The following is a 24,185-nucleotide window of genomic DNA, read 5'->3' on the forward strand; positions in this document are numbered from 1 at the left end:
TGTGCCTGGGATATTGGGCAGGGCTCGTCCTTTATGAAAAATCAGCCATGGCAGCTGTTCCATGAGGCTCTTGAGAAAATAACGGGCATGGGATCCCTGCCTGAAACCCTAGAGTGCTGCTGCCAGTCAGTGCAGGCAATACTGAGCTAGATGCACCATTGGCACAACTCCTATATTCTGCGCTGGGGGGGGGGGAGAGAAAGCAGTTTGGCAGGTGACGGAAGGGGAAGGAAGTCTCAGATGTTTCCACACCTACAAGCTTTTCTCAACCTTAGGATCTCAGATGTTGTGGAGCCACAGTGTCCATTAGCCCTGACCATTGACCATGCTGGCTAGTGGGAATTGGTATCCCAACATCTTTTGTAGAGCCACTGCCAAGTTGTGGGGAATCCTGTGTGGGAACGAGGCAGTTCCGGGGCTTGAGAGACCAGGCGAAAAGTGTGGTCTCTTTCCATGGTGCTGAATCCATTTTATATCCCTGAACAGAGCAAGGGAGTCCAAGTTGCCACTTTTGATCACATGCGTTTGAGGAAATGAAGCCAATTCATTTTACAAAGCAGGGGGGGACATCGGATTCCTCTCCCACCCAGACCCGAGAGCTTGCAGTGGGCTTACAAGTAGAACTCCCATCTCCTTCCGTCCTCATGATCTCTGGGAACTAAGTCAAGGTGAAAGTGAGAAAACGCCAGTGAATTGTCCGCATGCCAAGGAGGTTGTGCATTCATTGATAGGACTAGCCAGGAGTGGTTTAACAGGGGAGTTGATTGTCGCCAGAGACAGAAGATGGAGACGGTTCAGGTGTTTGTGTCAGCTTCAGTTCTGCGAGAAGGGAAAGAGAATAAAAGAGCAACATTTATTACAAAGCCAACTAGGAGTGACAGCACCGTTTTGAAGCAGAGTTGTCTGTTACCATGGGGTGTGGCAGGGGTGGGGTTAAGCCCTGGAGTTGGGAGAGTTTATAAGTTAAGACAGGAAAAGAATTAAATTGATGGGCTGGAAAGCATCATGAAATGATAGACTGGATAAATATTTTCTACCCTCCCTCGAAACTGTCTATTGCCAAAAGGCGCCAGCTATTATCTTGCAAAGCACTCCAGGATCCGATGCCTTTTTGCTGTTTTAAAGCTGTCTGGCTTTTCCTCATTATCGTCTATACCAGCCTTTCTCAACCTTGGGTCCCCAGATGTTGCTGGACTACATCTCCCTTCATCCCTGACCACTAGTCTTGCTAGCTAGGGTTGATGGGAGTTGCAGTCCAACAACATCTGGGGAGCCAAGGTTGAGAACCACTGGTCTATACCATTATTGACTCTACCATCCTGGGATCCTCCAGATGCTGTTGGATTCGAACTCCCATCTCCCCTCGTAATTGTCAGGACCCCACCAATACCCTCCGTATCCAAAGGGATCTGGACACAGAGGCTGTAGGGGCACCAGATGGGGAGCTGGATGCCAGTGAATGCCCATTCTGCACTTGTAAGAAATCAATCTTCTAGGACAGCAGCGTTTAAAAGCTTTGGAACTCCCTGCCTCTTGACATCAGGTAGGTGCCTTCACTGTCCCCTTTCCGCTGCCATGTTTCTTCAGAGAAGCCTATCCAGACATATGGAACACTCACATGCATTTTATACCTTTTCAACTGCAGTTGATTTAAATTTTGTCAATGCTTTAGAAACCTGAGATCTTCTCAAGGATTTTGATGTTTTGGTTTTTTAGCTCTGCTAACTGCCTAGAGGGTGTGTATATAAATCTTGTTGGATAACTAATAAATAAGTGAATATCTGTTGCAAAGTCCCATCCCCCACAACACACAAAGGGCTTTAGCTCAGAGCTAGAGCACCTGCAATGAATGCAGAAGGTCACAGGTTCACTCCCCAATGGCATCTCCAGCCAGAAAGACTCTCTTCCTGAAATCTCAGAATGCTGCTGCCAGCCTGTGTAGGCAACATTGTGCTAGATCGACCAAAGGGCTGACTCGATGTCAGGCACCTTCCTGTGTTCCTAATCCCTTACCCGGTTCCTGTTACAGCCAAGTCCGGTTGAGGTCCCTATCCTGTCCAGCCTCTGGCCGAAGCAGTTTGAGGACCTTTGCAGGCTGCGGGGAGAGTTGAAAAGTGCCCTCAGTCTGTTCCTTGCAGCCGGCGGCTCTCTTGCAGCCTGCTGCTCCCAGCTGCTGGGGCCAAAGGCGCCTTCGCCCTGAGGCCTTGCATATTCGTTGTCCCAGGTGGCAGAAGCCTGGGAAATATCTCTGGCTGTTTCGTCATTCGGGTCGTTCAATCCTTGACCGAGTTCCGACTCCTTTCCTCCGGATTCAAGTCTGTCTTCCAGGAGCTCCAGAAGGGCCTGTGAAACAGGAGTGGGAAACAGGGAAGAGAACAAGAACCATAGAATCATAGAATTGGAAGGGACCACGAGGGTCATCTAGCTCAGCCCCCCTGCAATGCCGGAATCTTTTTGCCCAATGTGAGACTCGAACCCACAACCCTGGGATGAAGAGTCTCACACTCTACCGACTGAACTATCCGGTTAACGGTTGCAAAACCAAACAAGCAAAAGCTAGACTCCTGTGCAGGAAGGACCCTGTAGAACAGACACAGGACCCCTGCTTTGCATGCAGAAGGTCCCAGGTTCAACTCCCCAATCGCATCTCCCGGTAGGGGTGGGAAAGATTTCCTGCCTGAATCCCCGGAGAGTTGCTGCCGGTCAGGGCAGACAATATTGAGCTGTGTGAACCCAAGGGTCTGACTCCACTTTAGGCAATTTAAAAATCTTTCCTATGTTCTTGTGTTAAATCTGTCCTAATTTGCAGCTGATCTCGTAAAATTTGGAAAATCAATAAAAACAATTTAGCCCACAAAAAGAAAAGAAATATATTTCCTCGGAGGTACTTCAAACATGCCATTATTATTTACTTTACAATACAGTAATTGAATAAGTGAACTTTTCTTTCTTTTATAATTTTTATTAAATTTTCTGTTTTACAATTTAAAAAACTCATTTTACATCCTTAAGAGATCAATGACTTCCCTTCTTCTCTTTCCATGGTTCATTTTACATATCACAAATCCCTGCATATTTTACCAAAACTATACCATTCAGTATTCCATTATTGCATCCATCAAAACTTAATTGCACTGTTGAATAATAATAATAATAATAATAATAATAATAATAATAATAATAATAATAATAATAATAATAATTTATATACCGCCCTATACCCGGGGGTCTCAGGGTGGTTCACAGAATGATGCTTAATGCTGCCAGCATTTTCAGCTGTACACAATTATTTCCCATTTATTCAATAAACCTTTTCCAATCTTCTTCTTCTTCTTCTTCTTCTTCTCTTATTCTATATGTTAAGTCTGCAAGCTGTGCGCAGTCCATCAGTTTAAGTTGCCATTCTTCTTTAGTCGGGACCTAGCTCATTTTCCATTTTGGGGCTAACAAAACCCAAGCCTACATAAGTAACCCTATTTGACACCTGGGAATTTCCGTCTGGATTTATTAAGTCCGATGCATTGAAAAGTTCAATTATTCAATGCATCGGACTTAATAAATTATTTTCTGTGCTCTTTGAAACTAAAGCATCCCCTTGATAATTTCTAACTGGTGGGGAATCGAACCTGGAACCTTCCACAGACAAAGCAGGTATGGCTCTTACCTTAACACACAGGAACCTAGGAAGCTACCTTGTACCAAGTCAGACCCTTGGTTCATCTAGCTCAGTACTGTCTACACTGACCGGCAGTAGCTCTCCATTGTTTCAGACGGGGGACATTCCCATTCTTACCTGGAGATGCCAGAGAATGAACCAGGCACCTTCTGCAATGAATCAAGGGTAGAATAATCTAGTTCATTGAGCTATTGGTTGCTTTATACCCCATCTGTCCTCCAAAGAGCTCAAGGGGGCACGTATGGCTTTCCTGCTCCTTGTATTGTCCTCACAACAGTCCTGCAAAGTAGGCCAAGCTGAGAGCTGAGTGAGGATCTGAACTCTGATCTCCCAAGTCCTAGCTTGGCACTCTGAACCGCTCAACTGCACTGGGTTGCAGCCAATGAAGTTTTACCCAGAGAAGACCCTCTGAAATTAATGGTATTAAGATGTAGTAGTAGCTGTTGGACTGGTCATGTTGTGCGGATGCCTGATTATCATCTTCCAAAGCAGCTACTCTATTCCGAACTTAAAAAATGGAAAGCGTAATGCTGGTGGTCAGCAAAAGAAGTTGAAAGACTGTCTCAAGGCAAATCTAAAAAATGCAGTATAAACACTGACAACTGGGAAACACTGGCCTGCGAGCGCTCCAGTTGGAGAACAGCCTTTACCAAAGGTGTTATGGGCTTTAAAGACACTTGAACTCGGGACACAAAGGAGAAACGTGCTAAGAGGAAGGCACACTTGGCAAACCCTCATCATGATCAACTCCTGTCCAGAAACCTATGTCCCCACTGTGGAAGGACGCGTGGATCCAGAATTGGCCTCCATGGTTGCTTACGGACTCACTGTTAACACTGTGTTTATGGAAGACAATCTTACTCAGCGATGAGTGATTGCCGAAGAAGAAGAAGAAGAAGAAGAGGAAGAAGCTTTTTATTAAGAATCCTAATAATTATAGGTTGGTTTAGAAACAGCATGGAAAGTAAGAGAGCAGATAAATTTAAAAACAACACAAAATGGATACCCAATCACCCAGCTGTGGAAGCCCACTGGAACAAAGATGGCTTCAGTTGTTTCAGGGAAGTGCAGAAAAATTGTGGGTGCCTGTCGTATTTTGAACAGGATGCTATTCCATAGAACGGGGCGGCCACACTAAAAGCCCTGCTCTGAGTTACTGTGGAGCCGACTGCTGAGATCCGTGGAGCTCGCAGGAGAAGTCAGCCCTGCCCATTAACTCTGAGGGGTCTACTCTGAGTAGGACTAGCATAGGACTTCAGCTCTGTTGTCCAAACCAACCCCAAATCAGAGCCCTGCTAGTCTTCTTCCTCTTACCTTGAGGTCCGCTAGCTCTGAACCGTGGGCTGCTCTGCCTTCGAGTTGACCGCCAATGAAGAACAGGACAAGGAGGAAAGGAATTGCTAATCCCATGGTGTTGGGGTTGGACTAGATGACTCTACGATGGCCACCGATCTCCCTCTCTTCTTCCTTTCTCAGTGCAAACACTGATGCTCTCCCCATCTTTATATCACCGCAGGACCAGGAAATGTTAATGGCCAAAGAATGAACCCCACCACATTCCGTCACCCACACTCGATAAGGGATCTGAGATATACGGGGAGCCGGGAGAAGATTCCCTTTTAAAGTGATCTGTGTTGGCCTGACGGGAAGAACTTCTCAGTTCCCATGAAGAGCAACTGTGGGCGGCCAGTCCTCCCTTGTGACACCACATTCCTGTTGACTCAACTGGAGAGGCTTCGCACTTGCAAGGTGTGAAGAAGCTCCAAAGCATCCCCTCTCTGTTTATCTCTCTGGGGAAGCAGACTGGTAGATTCCAACAGTGGAAGGAAATGGGACAAAGAACTAGCTGGCTGGTAAACAGCTGGTGGCGCTGTGGGTTAAACCACAGAGCCTAGGGCTTGCTGATCAGAAGGTTGGTGGTTTGAATCCCCGCAATGGGGTGAGTTCCTGTTGCTTGGTCCCAGCTCCTGCTCACCTAGCAGTTCGAAAGCACGTCAAAGTGCAAGTAGATAAATAGGTACAAGTAGATAAATAGGTACCGCTCCAGCGGGAAGGTAAATGGCGTTTCCGTGTGCTGCTCTGGTTCACCAGAAGCGGCTTAGTCATGCTGGCCACATGACCCGGAAGTTGTACACCGGCTCCCTCGGCCAGTAAAGCGAGATGAGCGCCGCAACCCCAGAGTCGTCTGCGACTGGACCGAATGGTCAGGGGACCCTTTACCTTTAAACACATAAGAACATAACAGGAGCCCTGAAGGACCAGGCCAGTGGACCATCTAGTCCAGCATCCCAGTGGGAAACCCACAAGCAGGACTCGAACCCAAGAGCCCTCTCCCCCTGAAAATGATATATTGATGGTATCTAACACGGAGTAAACTGGCAAGAATGTATAAAACTAAATCAAATAAGTGATGGAAACGTAGAGAGAATGAAGGTTCTTTTTACCATATGTGGTGGTCTTGTAGTAAGGTTATAGCTTAAAGGGAAATGATGTATAATGAAATGAAAAAGATGTTTAAAATAACTTTTGTAAAAAAACAACAGCAACTCAATAAGCCTTTCTCTTTGGAATTATAGGGACAGAACTACCTAAACTGTATAGAAACTTACTCATGTATGCGACTACAGTGGCAAGAATGTCACTTGCCCCAAAATGGAAAGAAGCTGAAGTCCCAGCAAAGGAAGAATGGATACAAAAACTTATGGAATATGCAGAAATGGCAAAACTTACTGGAAAAATAAGAAATCAAGATAACAAACTTTTTAAAATAAAAGAATGGAAATGTCTCTTAAGTTCTTTGATGGCATGAGAACAGCCTTTAATGTCCTATTCTGTTGGAAGGAAGCGGTAGTGTTGGGTTACGTTCTTTGATGTTGGACATTGTTTAGAGAAAAAACAAAATAAAAAATAAAAAAATTCCTTCCAGTAGCACCTTAGAGACCAACTAAGTTTGTTTTTGGTATGAGCTTTCATGTGCATGCACACTTCTTCAGATACCTGAGCCACACAGGTCAGAAACAGTACAGGAGAGCAATCCTGAAGCCATTTTGACTCTCCCAAATTGACCGCAAATATTTCTCTGCAAGGAGGAAGGAAATGGGAAAAGCTTTCCAATTGTCTTTGGACTGTAGGGGCTTACACCTCCCTCTAAATACAGTCTGGCAAGTATCTGTTAAGCTGAGCACACTATCAATATGCGGAAGAGATTCAGGAACTAAGTTCCAGTTACAGGTGGGTAGCCGTGTTGGTCTGCCATAGTCAAAACAAAACAAAATAAAAAATTCCTTCCAGTAGCACCTTAGAGACCAACTAAGTTTGTTCTTGGTATGAGCTTTCGTGTGCATGCACACTTCTTCAGATACTTCAGGAACTACAGTATTTACCATCCCAAAGGAATGGCCAGGCTACCCAGAGAAGGAAATCAGATAAGGCCTGGGCCATTTCACTCCAGCGGAGATCCCTCCGTGGGCCGGATTGCGTGTGTGTGTGTGTGAGTGTGCCCACCCATGATTTCCACAGGGTTGTGCAAACTGAGGCTACCAGTGGGGTTCATTTTGCTGCTTCTCGGGGGCTTCCAAGTGGCAGATTGAGGTGCTTCACTTGGTACCGCTTGCAGTTTAGAATAAATATTAATCTTCTCACTCGCTTGTGTTTTGTATTACTTCTGAATCTCATTTTAAAACAACCACCTTGCGTTTGGCAAGACAACCAACCTGACACGAAGTCTCTCTCTTGGATACACCATGCTGCTTTTTTGGGGGGGGGGTGTACTTCCCTTGTTTTTATTGCATCGTTACAAAAGTCAGGTGCCTGCCCCTCTCTCTGCCAAGCGGTGGCAAGAGCCCATGAGGTTCCCAACATTCACCCTGTGCTCCTTTGGAGAATTAAGACACGGTGGAGACTGCAGTAAAGGTCAAGGTCAAGGGACCCCTGACCATTAGGTCCAGTTGCGGATGACTCTGGGGTTGCGGTGCTCATCTCGGGTTACTGGCCGAGGGAGCCGGCGTACAGCTTCCGGGTCATGTGGCCAGCATGACTAAGTCACTTCTGGCGAACCAGAGCAGCGCACGGAAACGCCGTTTACCTTCCCGCCGGAGCGGTACCTATTTATTTACTTGTACTTTGACGTGCTTTTGAACACTAGGTTGGCAGGAGCAGGGACTGAGCAACGGGAGCTCACCCTGCCGCGGGGATTTGAACCGCCGACCTTCCGATCTGCAAGCCCTAGGCTCTGTGGTTTAACCCACAGTGCCCTTCAGTCTCCTGAGTCCATGGACCTCCCTCAGGAGGTTATGGATTCTCCTTCCTTGGAGGTTTTTAAGCAGAGGCTGGATGATGGCCATCTGTCATGGATTCTTTAGCTGAGATTCCGGCACTGCAGGGGGTTGGACCACATAACCCATTCCAACTCTTCAATTGTATGATTCGATGTGTAAAAAGAGCATCCTTTAGAAATTCTGCACATTGGGATAATCTGTCCATTCCAGGTTCTCCGTTACTCCGTTATACCAATCCAGCCCAGTACAGTGGCTAGAGCAGTGGACCTGCGTTCAAATCCTCCTCCACTCACTGGCCATGAAACTCACTGTGGTGACCTTTGGCCAGTCCCTGCCTCTCAGCCCAACCTACCTCACAGACAAAACAAAACAAAATAAAAAATTCCTTCCAGTAGCACCTTGGAGACCAACTAAGTTTGTTCTTGGTATGAAATTTCGTGTGCATGCATTGTGGGGGAATGAATGTATGCATGCGACCATGTGCTACTCAGAGGAAAAGGTAGAATATAAATTCTAATAATAATAATAATAATCTTAGATTCAGTCCTCCACATCTCTATATCAATTTGCCATTTTTTTGAAGTTTTATTTAATTTTGTTAAAATGCATATTAATGGTGTGGTGGTGGTTTTTTTTTTAAATAGACTTGTAATTTCTAACATACTCTAACACATCTCAGGTCCCTTTCCCCCCTCTCCATTAGCATTTCACACCTGTTTTCTGAGACGAGTCTGTTCAAAGCTTGATTTTTGTTTTCTAATAAAAATCTATTTGATTTTTTTCCGCAATCCTTCTGAAAATCAATTGGTGTCAATTTCCCCTAACAGATACAAGTTGTTGTTTTTGCAAAGCAGTTCTCCCTAAAATAATGCATTCTCACATGCTGCTTTCACCAAAACATATGCATTTTTATGCACAATTTACTGGGATGTAATTTAATTCTGTACGCATAGTTGGGTGGAGACTTGCATTGCAAACTGGGGAAAGTGCACATTTCAAATATTGCAGGTGGAGCTGTGTTTTGCTAATAATAATAATAATAATAATAATAATAATAATAATACTTTATTTATACCCCACCCATCTGGCTGGGTTTCCCCAGCCTCCCTGGGCAGCTATTGTTTATGTAGGGATGCGTGTGGCGCTGTGGTCTAAACCACTGAGCCTCTTGGGCTTGCTGATCGGAAGGTCGGCGGTTCGAATCCCCATGATGGGGTGAGCGCCCGTTGCTCTGTCCCAGCTCCTGCCAACCTAGCAGTTCGAAAGCACGCCAGTGCAAGTAGATAAATAGGTACCGCTGCGGCGGGAAGGTAAACAGTGTTTCCGTGCGCTCTGGCTTCTGTCACGGTGTCCAGAAGCAGTTTAGTCCTGCTGGCCACATGAACTGGAAATCTGTCTGTGGACAAATGCCAGCTCCCTTGGCCTGAAAGTGAGATGAGAGCCGCAACCCCATAGTCGCCTTTGACAGGACTTAACCGTCCAGGGGTCCTTTACCTTTACCTTACCTTTATCTTATGTATTGTTTCAGAAAGTGTGAATTAGGTAAGGTAAAGGTAAAGGGACCCCTGACAGTTAGGTCCAGTCGCGGACGACTGTGGTTGCGGCACTCATCTCGCTTTACTGGCTGAGGGAGCCAGTGTACAGCTTCCAGGTCATGTGGCCAGCATAAATAAGCCGCTTTGGGGAAACCAGAGCAGTGCACGGAAACGCCGTTTACCTTCCCGCCAGAGCAGTACCTATTTATCTACTTGCATTGGCATGCTTTCAAACTGCTAGGTTGGCAGGATCAGGGACCGAGCAACGGGAGCTCACCCCATCGTGGGGATTCAAACCGCCAACCTTCTCATCGGCAAGCACTAGGCTCTGTGGTTTAACCCACAGCGCCATTCGCGTCCCATGAATTAGATAGGTTTGCCTTTAAATGCAAAGTGAATTAGGTAGGTTTGCCTTTAAATGCAAACGAAATCTAGTGTCTCCTTCAGCTCTCCATCCCCAGCACCGAATTTGCCTCCATTTCAGCCTTCTGTATCCTGGAGGAGCTGGTTCTGGGAGTGGCTGTGGCTATGCAAATACCCCCCATGTTTGAAAGGAAAGAACACGCGAGAGGATGAGGAACAAGTAGATCCAACAGCAGGGGGGGAAAGAGCAAATATGTTTTATTTTATTGTTTCAAGCAACCATCTCTGTGCCGAGAGTAAGAAAGTTTGTTTGTTTTAGAAAAAAGAAAAGAAAAAAGAAAACACAAGCATACAAGAGGTCAAAGAAATAAATAAATCAATAAATTAAGAAATAAATTAGCGGGAAGCATTATTCCAGAGGACTTTTGGGGGAAAGCACACGTCTTCAGAAATTCACATGTTGTCGAAAGGCCGGATCCTTTTCTAGGGCAGGGTGGGTGAGCTGACGGCAGGAAAGCGGATCTTAATTCCTCCTCGTCCCTGGAAGCAAAAGGTTAAAAAAGAAAAGGGTTTAGAATCATAGGATTGGAAGGGGCCCTGAGAGTCATCTAGTCCAACCCCCTGCAATGCAGGATTATATAGCTGTTTTTTTGCCACTAAGATTTACTTCTTGCCTTTTTAATTAGAGATATGTGAGACAAGCAAGAGTACTTGGGAGATCCATTACTGTTCCTAGATTGATCAGTGGGAGGAAGCAGCTGGAAAGCGGATTCCGGCTAAACACCAGACCATCCGGTAACTCCCAAGATGCCGGATACCCACCCTTGAAGCGTTTGATGCTGAGAACAGGGACTCATGGAGAGTTGTAACAGGCAGCTCTCACTAAAGAGGGAGTTGCCTGTTGCAACTCTGTACAAGTCCCTGTTCTGGGCATTGATGGGAAGTATTTGCAGGCTTAGCCGGTGGACCAAAACGAAGCATGCACCTGTTATCATATGCTTGGGGTGTGTGTGCTTTCCTGTAGTTCTCCCAGAAAGCGTTATTCTAGGTCAGGCAATAACAAGGGGGTGGGGAGTGGAGGGCTCACCTCTGCATCCCATCCCAGTCACGGACCCGATCCGGTCCAGTCTCCCCCCGAAACAGCCGGATTGCCTCATGCTCTTCGCTGTCTGGATTCCCCGCATGCGCTTAAGCAGGGCACTGCGGTCGGAGAGGAACGGGGCTGAATCGACAAGGGTATCGACTTGCTGGCTGTTGCCATCATCCAGGAACTCGGCCAGTCCCTCCCTTTGGCTTTCAGGATCTTCTAGGTTGGGGCTGTTCTGCAGATCTTCCATCAGGGAGACTTTCTCCTCCAACCTCTGCAGAAGGGCCTGAATGGAAAATGAAGACAATGTTCCTCTTTCGTTCCTCTGCATTGCCTCCAAACCTTTCTGCTGCCCGAACCTCACTTTCCTTCCTTCCTTCCTTCCTTCCTTCCTTCCTTCCTTCCTTCCTCAGAGGTTCAGCTAGCTCAGTGGTTCCCAAACTTTTCCAGCCCCCCCCAATCCCCTTGGTTCAATAAACTCATTTCTTCATTCCCGCTGCCCTACTCTATAAAAAGCATTATTCAGAATAGCAGTTGGCATATATAATAACCCAATAAAATTCAAAGCAGTAACAATTAATGGCACATCTGTTCAAAATCCATCTTAGACATATTAGTTTGATTAATTTGACACAACTGATGAATTTGATCCAGTGAGAACAGCTTTTCAAAGTCTGATAGGTGCTGTGATTCTCCAGCGGTTTGGCTTCACCCAAATGGGCTGTTTCTTGAGACAGATGGCAGCCAACCCCCTGCCACTGCCTTGCCTATTAGCACCCCCTAGGTAATCCCGCCACTGCCCCCCCCCAGGGGGCACTACTGTCTACTTTGGGAACCGCTGAGACAGGTAATTTTAGACCCTGAACACCACAGTCTTATTTAGTTACTTTTATTATTTCATTGTTTGTTAGGTTTCCATCCCACCTCCTTCCTCCTCCAAGAAGCTCGAGGTGGGATACATGGTCCTCGTTTAATCTCCTCAACAACCCTGCGAGGTAGGCTAAGCTAAGAGACAGGGACTGGCCTAAGGTCACCTTAGATGACCTTCATGGCGAAGCGGGGATTTGAACCCTGGTCTCTCAGGTCTGGACCATTAAGAAGGCTGATCGCCGTAGAATTGATGCTTTTGAATTATGGTGCTGGAGGAGACTCTTGAGAGTCCCATGGACTGCAAGAAGATCAAACCTATCCATTCTCAAAGAAATCAGCCCTGAGTGCTCACTAGAAGGACAGATCCTGAAGTTGAGGCTCCAGTACTTTGGCCACCTCATGAGAAGAGAAGACTCCCTAGAAAAGACCCTGATGTTGGGAAAGATGGAGGGCACAAGGAGAAGGGGGCGACAGAGGATGAGATGGTTGGACAGTGTTCTCGAAGCTACTAACATGAGTTTGGCCAAACTGTGAGAGGGAGTGAAGGATAGGCGTGCCTGGCATGCTCTGGTCCATGGGGTCATGAAGAGTCGGACACGACTGAACGACTGAACAACAACAACTCCCAGGTCTGAGTCCAAGACTCTAACCATTAGGCCATGCTGGCTTTTTAATGGGAGAAGGGTCGTACTTCGGTGGTAGAGCACATGCTTTGCATGTAGAAGGTCCCAGGCTCAACCCCCTAGTTTGTTCCTGGCGTCTGCCTGTTCCTGGAAACCGGGCTTGTCATTCTGCAAATACAGTTCTTTCTTTTGGGCTTGTGATTTAACAGATATGAAAAATGCGTTTTGCTGCTTGAGCTCCAGGTCTCCTAAACTACCAGTACATAAGACTCCCCAGCAGCAAGGCCAGTGAGTCAGATGCCTTCAAGAAGTTAACAAGCAAGACACCTGATCATTCAAGAGCCAGGGTGCTGGAGTGGTTAGGGCCTGGGAGACCAGGGTTCAAATCCTCCCTCAGCCAGGAAGCTCACTGGGTGACCTTGGGCACACCCATTGTCTCTCAGCCTAGCCTACCTCACAGGGTCGTTGTGGGGATTAAATGAGGTGTGTGTGTGTGGGGGGGGAGAAGCATGTTTGCCACCTTGAGCTCCTTTGAGAAAAAAAGTGGGACCGAAACAGAACAAACAAAAAAATCTGTCCATTTCAGGTCACCGTAAAATTCGTTACTCCACATCTCTGCAGCAGAAAATTCATACGTGCAAATTTCTACAAGCAATTTTGACCAGCATATACACGTTTGCGCAAGCAGATTCCCCCAACGTGATGCATTTTAGCACGTTCCTTTTCGTTGGCCTTTGCACTTTTGCAAGCACTTGTTGACGGAGAACCGCCCTGCAAAATGGGGAGATGTGTGAATTTTCAAAGGTCGCTTCTGTTTCGTTTCATGTATCCAGTCGAGAACTGTGAACTGGGTCGTTTATGAATCCTTTATGAATTTTATCATTTATTTTGTTGCATTTATATCTTAGAATTTCAGGTTCGGCTGGGAGGCAGGGACGGATCCCAAGGTCACCCAGTGAACTGCATGGACAAGTGGGGATTTGAACCCTGGTCTCCCAGGTCCTAGCTCTGTAACCACTCTGCAACGCTGCCTCTCTTTTACAAGTCGCCTAAGCTCACTGCCATCCTAACATTCTGCTGCGATGAACTACAACCGAGGAAAGACAGATCTGCCCAGCCAAAACTAAGAATGGAAGAAGGGCAAAAGGCACAACCTGGTATCTTGTTCCCAACAGCGACCGGCCAAATGCTGGCCCCTCCTGTCAATTATGCCCAGAGCCCTCCGACTCTGAGATAGACTGCCTCTGAACATGGAAGATCGGACTTCTGTGAATTTCTCCTCCAGGAGGGGAGAGCCCACCATAGAATAATAGAATCCTAGGACTGAGTCTCCCAAAACCTGCCCCTCTGGGTTCCTTACCTCCATGCTGGCTAGCTCCTTGGCGGGGCTGAGGCTGTCGATGGGGTGGGCCGTGGAGTGCTGGAAGCAGAGGAGGAACAGCAAGGAAAAAGTGACTGCGGTCGAGCCCTGGGTGTCCATGCTTGGAGAAGGTGCGTTTGGCTTTCTCGCCCTGGAGACGATGTCCTCTTCGAGAAATCTCTGGCTTCGCTTCTTCCCTGCTCCGCGGTGTCCTGTGCTGCCTGCTTCTCCCCAGCCGGCCTTATATACCCTTTGAGCTGAGCTCTGCTTCCTTGGGTTATCGGTGGGACTATCTGGGGCGCATTCCAGCCCCCTCTCCGGAATGCAGCTCCTTTCAGAGAAGATTCCCTTTATTAGGTGTCACTGGGCAGCTGATCTCCTCGCATGCAGGAGTCACAAGCCGGTGATTTCATGCCGCCTGCCCTCTCGGCTGATACTGGCCTCGGAGATTACAAACCCCATCCCTCGTTGGAATTTCTTTTACCTCCCCCCCCCCCTACCCAACTTCCAAGCATTTCCCAGATCTGAGCAGAGAGGACCCTCGAAATATCCCCAGAAATGCACCTTGTGGAAATTGCCTTGTATAGCAAAAGCAAGAAGCTCGAGAGGACAGGGTTTTTTTTGTGTGGGGTGAGAGGGAATCTGATGACACTCTGGGTCTGGATTTTTCCCCAAGGGCCATTCCTATATATGGAGTAATGAGGGTATCAGCTCAGTCCTGGCTTTGCTTCCTTTCCAAGTGGCTTTGTACCATTCGGGGCTTAATATCAGCATAGAGAAGAGTCAGACATTTGCAAGAACTCAACCTTTTAGCGCCGCAGCACATTGGAACTCCCTGCCACTTGACGCCAGGCTTTGCTGCACTCTTGGCTATACCTGCTAAATGAAAAAAAGAATTCATTTAGACAAGCCTGCCCAGGTATTTAGGAAGTTGATGTGAGTTTTTAATCTGATCTTTAGTCTTTTTTTTCTTTTTTGTAAACCGCTTTGCGTTTTAAAAAACAACAACAACGACAATCGAGCAGTGTATAAATTTTATGCAATAAATCTATCAATAAAATTAAGCTTACCTGCACATCATGACCTTTGGCCCAGACGGGGCAGCTAGCCTGCGGGTCAGAGATCTAAACTGAACCTTAGTTCCTTCTTTTTCACTTTTACTGATGTAACACAGCAAAAAAGCAGGTCTCCCCAGAGTCTTTTCATTTCAGATTGCATTCACAGTCCTGAGTACAGACTCAGTCAAACAAGAGAAGTTCTTTTTTAAAATCATTGTTCTTATTCATTATATCTGCTCCCCATTTTATCCTCACAACCACAGCCCTGTGAGGTAGGTTAGCCTGGGAGGCGGTAGCTGGCCTGAATTCACCCCAGGGCAGGGATTATTTGAACCCCGGTCTCCAAGGTCCTGGTCCAGCCCTCTAACCACTTCTCTACCCTCTCTTCCAAGCGAAAGAACAGAGAGATGAACTGCCGTTTTGCTATGAGGAGAAAATGTCAAGAGGAAATCCCAAGGGGAAGCAAGCAAGAGCCATAAACGCAAGAAGGGTATAAGGCAGGGCTCATGTGGCCCTCCAGGTATCACTGATCTGGCCCTCAGAACTCCCCCCAGCCACCCCTACACTGACTCTGCTCTCCACCACCCTTGAGAGTCCCCCCCCCCCGACCTGCTTGGACTGTGCCCTTGAATTTTTATTCGGCCTCTTGCTGGCTTGGATGAATGCAATGCTATATGCTTAAATTAGGATAGATGGATTTTTATTTTTATTCTTAATGTGGGCTAGCAATGTTTCTTCCCGCTCCCAATTTTTCTAAAATACCGGTATATAGGGTTCACTCTAACTCAGTCCTTTTCAGAGTAGATCCACTGAAATGAATGGCTTTAGGTTAAGCAGGGCCACCCAACCCCCCATACGTTCCAAGTGCTATGACGTCGCTTTAAACAGCGGCTACCCACAGAGAACTCAGGGAACTGTAGTTTGCTAAGGGGGCCGAGAGTTGCCAGGCAACCTCTCCCAGAGCTACTATTCCCAGAGTTCCCTGGCAGGGCAGATTGATCGTTAAAAAACCACTCTGAGACTTGTACCTCTGCAAAAGGGGGTTTCCTAACTCTCAGTGCTCTTAGCAAACTACAGTTCCCAGGATTCTTTGGACGGAAGCCATGGCTGTTTAAAGTGATGTCCTGGTGCTTTCAAAGTATGGTTGCTGCTGCCTGGCCACCCAGAAAAGAGCCACATTTTAAAAGGGTATAGGATGTTTTAAACGGTTCTAATTTCAGTTCCCCTGTTTCGTTTTTTGCCGGGTTGGTGTTGGTTAAATGTTTAGTTGGGGTCAGCGTTTGCTTTAATTTGGGTATAACTGTAAACCAATTATGATTATGATTGTTATTGTTTTTTATTGATTTGTTGGTTTGTTTGTTTGTTGCTTGTATTATAGGATATCTTGTTTTTTTAATGTTTGGTGGTTTGTTGTGTTTTATATGTTGTAAGCCTCTCAGAGGGGCTGGGGAAACCCAGCCAGATGGGTGGGGTATAAATTAAAAATTATCATTATTATTATATGGTGTGACTGTGGCTGGGGTCAAATTCTGAGCAGGAGTAGCACTGAGTACAATTTTTTAAAAAGCTCCCCTATGGTAGGATAGTTTGTGAAAAGCAGTGTTCCGATGCTTCAATTTGCGCCCGCAGCGCCCTTTTCTTTGAAAGTGGTTTGACCTTGGCGGAAAAAGTTTGCATTTTTGTGTCACAGCCTCCCTGCAAGCTCGCTTTGCTGGGAACCAGAAAATAATAAGCTTTCCTCCTAGAAAGAACTGATGCGATCCAGGCCGTTGGCTTCTCTCCAAGGTGCTGAATCAAACGTCCCTCCAGCTACTTCTTTGAGCTAAAACAAAATCGAAAATTCTTTCTAGTAGCACCTTAGAGACCAACTGAGTTTGTTCCTGGTATGAGCTTTCGTGTGCATGCACACTTCTTCAGATACGATGGACTTCCATTTCATGCGGCTCAATGTGGTACCTTCCATAGTTCCAGTTACAGGTGGGTAGCCGTGTTGGTCTGCCATAGTCAAAACAAAATCGAAAATTCTTTCTAGTAGCACCTTAGAGACCAACTGAGTTTGTTCCTGGTATGAGCTTTCGTGTGCATGCACACTTCTTCAGATACCAGGTGAGCTAGGTGGGGATGTTGAACCGCAGAACCGTTTCCCAGGTCAACAGAACCTGCCTCTCTTATCCCAGCATGGATTTACTTTTTCTTTCCCACTCCCCCTTTTTTTGACGGGGGACAAACAGGAGAATCATTCCTGCCGCGGTCCTGAATCCTCAGAGCTCTGCATGTCATGTCATGAACCTAGTCTAGCCTTGCAGCCAGAAATCAAGGGCTTTAAAAATTGGTTGGGGTGGCAGTGTTTAAGGGAGCAGGGGAATCAGGGATCGGTGGGAGATCAGGTTACGACAAAGCAGGAAGGTTTTCAGGTGGCCTTTGACCGACTCAGCACTCCACCCAGCTCAGTGTTGTTGGCCCTGACAGGCAGTTTCAAACAAGGCAAGGATTTTGTACGATTCACAGCCGCTGCTGGTTCTGCGATGGCTTTGGGTGGCTGGTGGCTGCTAGCTGTGCCTGCCTGCTTGGGCTAGAAGGCAAGGGAAAGCTGGAGACAGGAAAACACAGGCAGCGAGGGAGTCATTTAGCTAGAACCACCCAGCAATGTATGGAAGTGAGAGCTGGACCATAAAGAAGACTGATCGCCGAAGAATTGATGCTTTTGAATTATGGTGCTGGAGGAGACTCTTGAGAGTCCCATGGACTGCAAGAAGATCAAACCTATCCATTCCGAAGGAAATCAGCCCTGGGTGCTCACTGGAAGGACAGATCCTGAAGCTGAGGCTCCAGTACTTTGGCCACCTCATGAGAAGAGAAGACTCCCTGGAAAAGACCCTGATGTTGGGAAAGATGGAGGGCACAAGGAGAAGGGGACGACAGAGGATGAGATGGTTGGACAGTGTTCTCGAAGCGACTAGCATGAGTTTGGCCAAACTGCGGGAGGCAGTGAAAGATAGGCGTGCCTGGCGTGCTCTGGTCCATGGGGTCACGAAGAATTGGACATGACTGAACAACAACAACCCAGCAATTTGGGGGGGGGGGAAGCCTCGTGAGCATTTAAAAACAGAAAGGTGAGAGAGGAGGTGGACTCTCGTGAACTTTGGTAGCTGCCAGTGTCCTCAAACTGTGTGTTTTAAAATAGATCCGGGTATCCTGTCTGAGAAGGCAATAATTTAGATCAGAGTTCAGGAACCTTTGGTCCTCTGGGTGATGTGGTACTGCAATTCCCAACCAACCCCAGCAAACATGACCAATGAATGATGTGAGTTGTAGCTCTGCAATATCCGGAGGGCCACGTCTCACTTAGAACAACCGGGGAAATTTTGACCGATATCACCTCACCCTATTATCCCTGACACTGGGATTTTCTGTTGTTCCTCCTCTAATGGAACACCCTCCCCTCTTCCAGACATGAAGTGCTGTTGATTTGCAACATCTGATATCTTGCAAAGGCTTATCTTTTTCCCCAGGCTTCCCCTGACCCATAAGATTGGACCATGTTATCATTGAATTCTTATATATAAAGAATATATTGAATACTTTTGATGTCGTCCATCTAATTATACCGTTATACAGGTATAGTTTTCCCTGTAAACCACAGGAAAGTGAAGACCTCCCTTTCTGTGGCTGAACTGATATCTCATAATCACCAACCCCAAAAAGTGGACTTCTATTTAGACATATAGGCTGCCTATATTAATGAATGTGTATAAGTGCGTTAGAGCCGAGGGAATGCTTTTATTGTTTAATGTCAGCTGGCGATGCTTTGCCAATTAAGAAAAAGTAAATTTTTGAAAAGGAGAAAGGATTGGACACCCGCCCTCCTTTTTGTCCTGAACAGAGGAGAGGGGTGGAAAGAGCTTCTCTCTGTGAACAAATGTGATAGTGACTGACAAAGTAGAAAGGGTCCCTCCTGACATTTTGTGGTCATTTCATTTTCCATCTCGTGGCAGCCATTTTGTGACTGGCATCCGCAACACGTCCTCAAAATTCTGAACGTGCTGCTCCTTAGCCCAAAGGAAGTGTGGTGATCCTTACTTTAATGCAAATTTTCCCTCAAACTTTTTTTTTTGGTTTTGGTCGGGGAAATGTTTTGCGAATCTCAGAGGCACATGTGGTGACATGCGTATGGGTCCAGGGTGTGCAAATTACGTAGGCTCGTGAACGCAAATTGTGAAATTTCTCCGCTATCGCTAACACCACAGTGAAAACGCTACATTCCTATAAAACGTTTATTGAGATTTTGCAGCACCAAAGCCCCCGTTTTGGTAGGCCGAAAAACTAGCGGTCTCAGTGGCACACCACTAAGCTTCAGATGTAACAGGAGCCCATACAATATGAATATACAGGTTTTTATATTGTCTAGGAAGGGGTATGATTCTTGAGAGGGACTGTGCACAGAGAGTTCTCAAACAGATTTAACAGTCTGTATAAACTTTGCAGCCTTTGTTGTCCAAACTTTTGGGGCGGCCGACAAAGAGGTCCTCTTCTGGTTTCAACTCCTGGGTTTCCTCCAAGAACCTAAAAACAAAGAGTTAAAGATCTTTTGAGTTACGGGTTCCCCTTCTGCTTAAAAGGAGCAGTGTTACTCATGAGGACTAGCTGCTTTCCAAGCTCATTCCTCTCTATTGGGGTTAGTTCTGACAAAGGAGCGTTATATAAGGACAGCCCTGCTGGATCATACTAAACGCTCAGGGATGGGGAACCTTGTGGCCCTCCAGGATTCTTGGTCTGGCCCTTGGGAGGTTACACAGGCCACGCCCCTTATTCACAGACCACACCCCCTTAACCAACCCTGCCTTGCACCCTCCTTGAGTGGTTTTGCCTGCCTGAAAAGGCATCCTCAAACTCAAAAAATTGCCTATTGCTTGCCTGGACAAAGCATAGAGTAGATTGTTTTGGTTTGACGCAGAAGGTTGCCTGCGCTGTTTTCAGCTGCTAATTCTAATATTTCTCGCAAGCGAGTTTTGTTCAATAAATAAATCCCGCCTGCCCACCCAAGCCAGCAATGAGATTCCTTAGAAAGAAACTTACGGGCTCTGTAGACATTGCACCCAAGGCCTGTCTGGGTCCCGATCCGCTCGAGCCTCGTCCCGAAGCATCCAGAGAAATATCTCCTCCGCTTTGGGGAAGCCAGGAATTTCATCCAGTGGTCGTCCACTTCTGCAGGGTGGAGGGAAGTCTGAAGTCTGAGCTGGCTGGAGGAGAGGGTTTCTGCATCAACAAGGTCCATGTCGGAACCATCATCTGCCTCGTCAGACCTCAAGATGGGAGCCTCCAATTCCCCTTCCAGAAATTTTCCCTTCAGGCGCTCGAGGAGGTCCTAAAATCAGAGATGATGGAAACAGAGTATCAATAAACCAACTCAGTTCAGAAGACGAGGACCAAGAAAGCTTCTTCCTACTGAGTCAGACAGTTGAGTCCAGTTAGCTGTGTAACCTTTTAATGAGGGTGAAAGAGGAGAGCGCAAAATATGGTCTGAAGCTCAACATCAAAAAAACTAAGGTCATGGCCACTGGTCCCATCACCTCCTGGCAAATAGAAGGGGAAGAAATGGAGGCAGTGAGAGATTTTACTTTCTTGGGCTCCATGATCACTGCAGATGGTGACAGCAGTCACGAAATCAAAAGATGCCTGCTTCTTGGGAGGAAAGCAATGACAAACCTAGACAGCATCTTAAAAAGCAGAGACATCACCTTGCCAACAAAGGTCCGTATAGTTAAAGCTATGGTTTCCCAGTAGTAATGTATGGAAGTGAGAGCTGGACCATAAAGAAGACTGATCACCAAAGAATTGATGCCTTTGAATTATGGTGCTGGAGGAGACTCTTGAGAGTCCCATGGACTGCAAGAAGATCAAACTTATCCATCCTTAAAGAAATCAGCCCTGAGAGCTCACTGGAAGGACAGATCCTGAAGTTGAGGCTCCAGTACTTTGGCCACCTCATGAGAAGAGAAGACTCCCTAGAAAAGACCCTGATGTTGGGAAAGATGGAGGGCACAAGGAGAAGGGGACAACAGAGGATGAGATGGTTGGACAGTGTTCTCGAAGCGACTAGCATGAGTTTGGCCAAACTGCGGGAGGCAGTGGAGGATAGGGGTGCCTGGCGTGCTCTGGTCCATGGGGTCACGAAGAGTCGGACACAACTGAACGACTGAACAACAAAGCTGTGTATTACCAGCACTGGCTGGTAGCAGCACAGTTTCAGGCAGGGGGTATCCCCAGTCCTACCTGGAGATCCCATTGGGGTTTGAACCTAGGACCTTTTGCATGCCTGGCAGTTGCTCTGCCACTGAGCTAAGTGGTCCTTCCTGCGATCACCAAAGCAATCAATATTATATCAAAGCAGTCGATGCTTTCTTTCTTACACGCACACAGAAAATTTACAATCTGGTCCAATTTTAGCACACGGGTTTGACTTTTCTTTGAATTGCCACCTTTTAAAATTTGGTGTCTTTTCGTAAAGAAGATCTTAATTATTTTTAATGGATTTTCAGGGCACGGTGCTAAATACTAGTGTGCTAAATGCCATCCTTTTTACACCTGCATTTCCCCCCCCCTCTCCGAAACCTCAATTGAACAGCGTCTTCTGCTGGGGAAACTGGTGGGAAGAGAGAGATTTTGAACCAGAAGGATCTAGATTTTGAATTTGCGGAAGAGTATCTGGAGCTGGGAATCTTGGCTTGAGAGTCCTCACCTCACCCCGGCCTTCAAACAGAAGTTTCCTCTTGACTCCTTTAGGATATACAGTGGTAGCTTGGTTCTCAAACGCCTTGGTTCTCAAACACCAGAAACCCGGAAGTAAGTGTTCCAGTTTTTGAACATTTTTTGGAAGCCGAATGTCCAATGACGTTGTCGGCTATTGTTTCTGGGGTGCCTGCACCAATCAGAAGCTGCGCCTTGGTTTTCGAACATTTCTGAAGTCAGAAATGACTTTTTGCGTTTTTGTTTTTGAGGCTTTTTCGGTTCATTTATTTTTGTGACGGTGTGGAACCCAGTTCAGTTATTGATTGATTGACAGTGTGACGGCAGAAATGGATAAAAGCCCCCCATCCAAACAATGACTATCATCAGTGCAGGTAAGAAATTATTATTATTATTATTATTATTATTATTATTATTATTATTATTTACAATGCTGTCTTATTTATTTTATAGTACAGTACATTGTTTATTGCTTTCAATTTTTGGATCAATGGTCTTGTTAGATAGTAAAATTCATGTTAAATTTCAGTTTTAGGGGTTGTTTTTAAAAGTCTGGAACGGATTAATCCATTTTGCATTACTTTCTATGGGAAAGCGTGCCTTGGTTTTGGAACGCTTTGGTTTTGGAACGGACTTCCGGAACGGATTAAGTTTGAGAACCAAGGTACCACTGTAAAAAAATAAATAAATTGGGGGTGCCAGTTCCCTTCTCTCTTCTCTCCAAAATTTACCACCCCCACCATAGGTAATGCCTTTGATTCCTGTAAAGAATGTTGATTGAGCCGCGAAGACCTTTTTCCGCTCACAAGCAACTAACAAGTTCAAATTATCATTCTCTTTGGTTGCATCCAATGCTAGTCCTACTCAGAACAGACCCATTGAACGTAATGGAGAAGACTGACATAGGTCCATTAATTCTAGTGGGTTTCCTCTGAGTAGGAATCTTAGAACTGTGCTGTTGCAAGAGACCAATGCAGGAATCACAACTAAAGGGACTTAGTTAGACAGAAGCCATTAATATCATTCTTTGCTAGCACCCCCCTCCAATGTAATGCATTTCATTTATTTATTTATTACATTTATTTTCAAGTTGATGCACATGGTTCTCCTCCCTGCCCCCATTTTATCCTCACAACAACCCTGTGAGGTAGGTCAGACTAAAAGATGATGACTGGGCCAAGGTCACCCAGCAAGCTTCATGGAGCAGTGGGGATTCGAACTCTGCTCTTACATTATTTTCCACCAAGATAAGCATTTTGGATCTCGTTTGAGAAGCTTGTTGCAAAATTCGGAAGAGTACAAAAAAAAAACTTGTGGGAGGGGCTGGAGGGTTAATGGTTTGTCTTGTTTTCATTATGCAATCTGCTTATTTAATCTTGCATTTTAAATGCTGCAAACCGCTGCTCTGAGGTCTACAAATATAACCGAATAATGATTAAATTTTGAAGGATAGTTTCATTTCTGTTAAGGACCCAGGTGGCGCTGTGGGTTAAACCACTGAGCCTAGGGCTTGCTGATCAGAAGGTCGGCAGTTCGAATCCCTGCCACGGGGTGAGCTCCCGTTGCTTGGTCCCAGCTCCTGCCCACCTAGCAGTTCGAAAGCATGTCAAAGTGCAAGTAGATAAATAGGGACCGCTCCAGCGGGAAGGTAAACGGCGTTTCCGTGTGCTGCCCTGGTTCGCCAGAAGCAGCTTTGTCATGCTGGCCACATGACCCGGAAGCTGTCTACGGACAAACGCCGGCTCCCTCGGCCTATAGAGCGAGATGAGCGCCGCAACCCCAGAGTCGGACACGACTGGACCTGATGGTCAGGGGGTCCTTTTCATTTCTGTTTGCCTTTGGGTGAGTTCTAAGTTGGATCAACTGGATACGTTTCTGCAAGTGTGAATTGGGTACCTCCTAATCAAACTGAATTCCCAACAAAAACACACACATCAACCCCCATCCCTGACCTGCCACCTCCTTCCTCACCTGCAGGGACTGCAGTTCTTCGCTGGAAGGACTCCAGGCCACAGGATTACTCAAACCCAGGCCTGCTTGGGAGAACACCAAGAGCACAGAGGACCAGCGACACCAGGCCACGGCATCCATCACCCCTGCTTCTCTTCTGGCCTCTGAGATCTGGTAGCTTTGGCTGGGGATGCGAAACGCTTCTTCGCAGACCCAGGGAGCCTTTCTTTATAAGCCCCTTCGGAGGATGGCTCCTTGCTGCTTCCAGCCGGCCTGGACCCCAGCGAGCTGAGCCACTTGGCTCTGATAAGGGAACTGGTTCCAACCAGCGGCGCTGAGCCTTTCGGAAATGACACGTTCTGCCCCCACCCTGCTTTTAACAGAGCAATTATAGACGCTTTCTTGAGCCGCCAAACCGTTCACGGCCACGAACCAGCAGAAATGTCTTTTCTTCTTTCTTAGAGGCGAATGACTTATGTTACGGATGTGTCCCCAAATTAGGCAATTCTGTGAAGACAGGGAAACTGGGGTTTAATAGCTGGCTGTACTTTGCCAACAAATCACCCGATTTTACAACTCAGATATCTTAAAGCAGTGTTTTTCAACCTTTTTTGGGCAAAGGCACACTTGTTTCATGAA

General features: G+C 46.5%; 3 protein-coding genes across 3 annotated transcripts; all 3 read right to left on the bottom strand.

Moving 5' to 3' along the window:
• Positions 1-193: 193 nt before the first annotated feature.
• Positions 194-5,107, bottom strand: LOC117052462 (natriuretic peptides A-like). The gene is made up of 3 exons (XM_033159418.1): positions 4,991-5,107; positions 2,014-2,343; positions 194-819 (listed from the first exon to the last, which is right to left on the bottom strand). Exons 1-3 carry the CDS (start codon positions 5,084-5,086, stop codon positions 814-816), a joined length of 432 nt encoding a protein of 143 aa, XP_033015309.1. The 5' UTR covers positions 5,087-5,107; the 3' UTR covers positions 194-813.
• Positions 5,108-10,093: 4,986 nt separating this feature from the next.
• Positions 10,094-14,192, bottom strand: LOC117052463 (natriuretic peptides A-like). The gene is made up of 3 exons (XM_033159419.1): positions 13,792-14,192; positions 10,939-11,224; positions 10,094-10,391 (listed from the first exon to the last, which is right to left on the bottom strand). The coding sequence occupies exons 1-3, from the start codon at positions 13,909-13,911 to the stop codon at positions 10,375-10,377; spliced, it is 423 nt and encodes a 140-aa protein (XP_033015310.1). The 5' UTR covers positions 13,912-14,192; the 3' UTR covers positions 10,094-10,374.
• Positions 14,193-19,229: 5,037 nt separating this feature from the next.
• LOC117052111 (natriuretic peptides B-like) lies at positions 19,230-23,905 on the bottom strand. Its single transcript, XM_033158831.1, has 3 exons — positions 23,568-23,905; positions 19,926-20,214; positions 19,230-19,412 (listed from the first exon to the last, which is right to left on the bottom strand). The coding sequence occupies exons 1-3, from the start codon at positions 23,685-23,687 to the stop codon at positions 19,387-19,389; spliced, it is 435 nt and encodes a 144-aa protein (XP_033014722.1). The 5' UTR covers positions 23,688-23,905; the 3' UTR covers positions 19,230-19,386.
• Between the last annotated feature and the right edge of the window lie 280 nt (positions 23,906-24,185).

Source organism: Lacerta agilis, chromosome 8 (assembly GCF_009819535.1).
Source record: "Lacerta agilis isolate rLacAgi1 chromosome 8, rLacAgi1.pri, whole genome shotgun sequence".
NCBI classification, from domain to species: Eukaryota; Metazoa; Chordata; class Lepidosauria; order Squamata; family Lacertidae; genus Lacerta; species Lacerta agilis.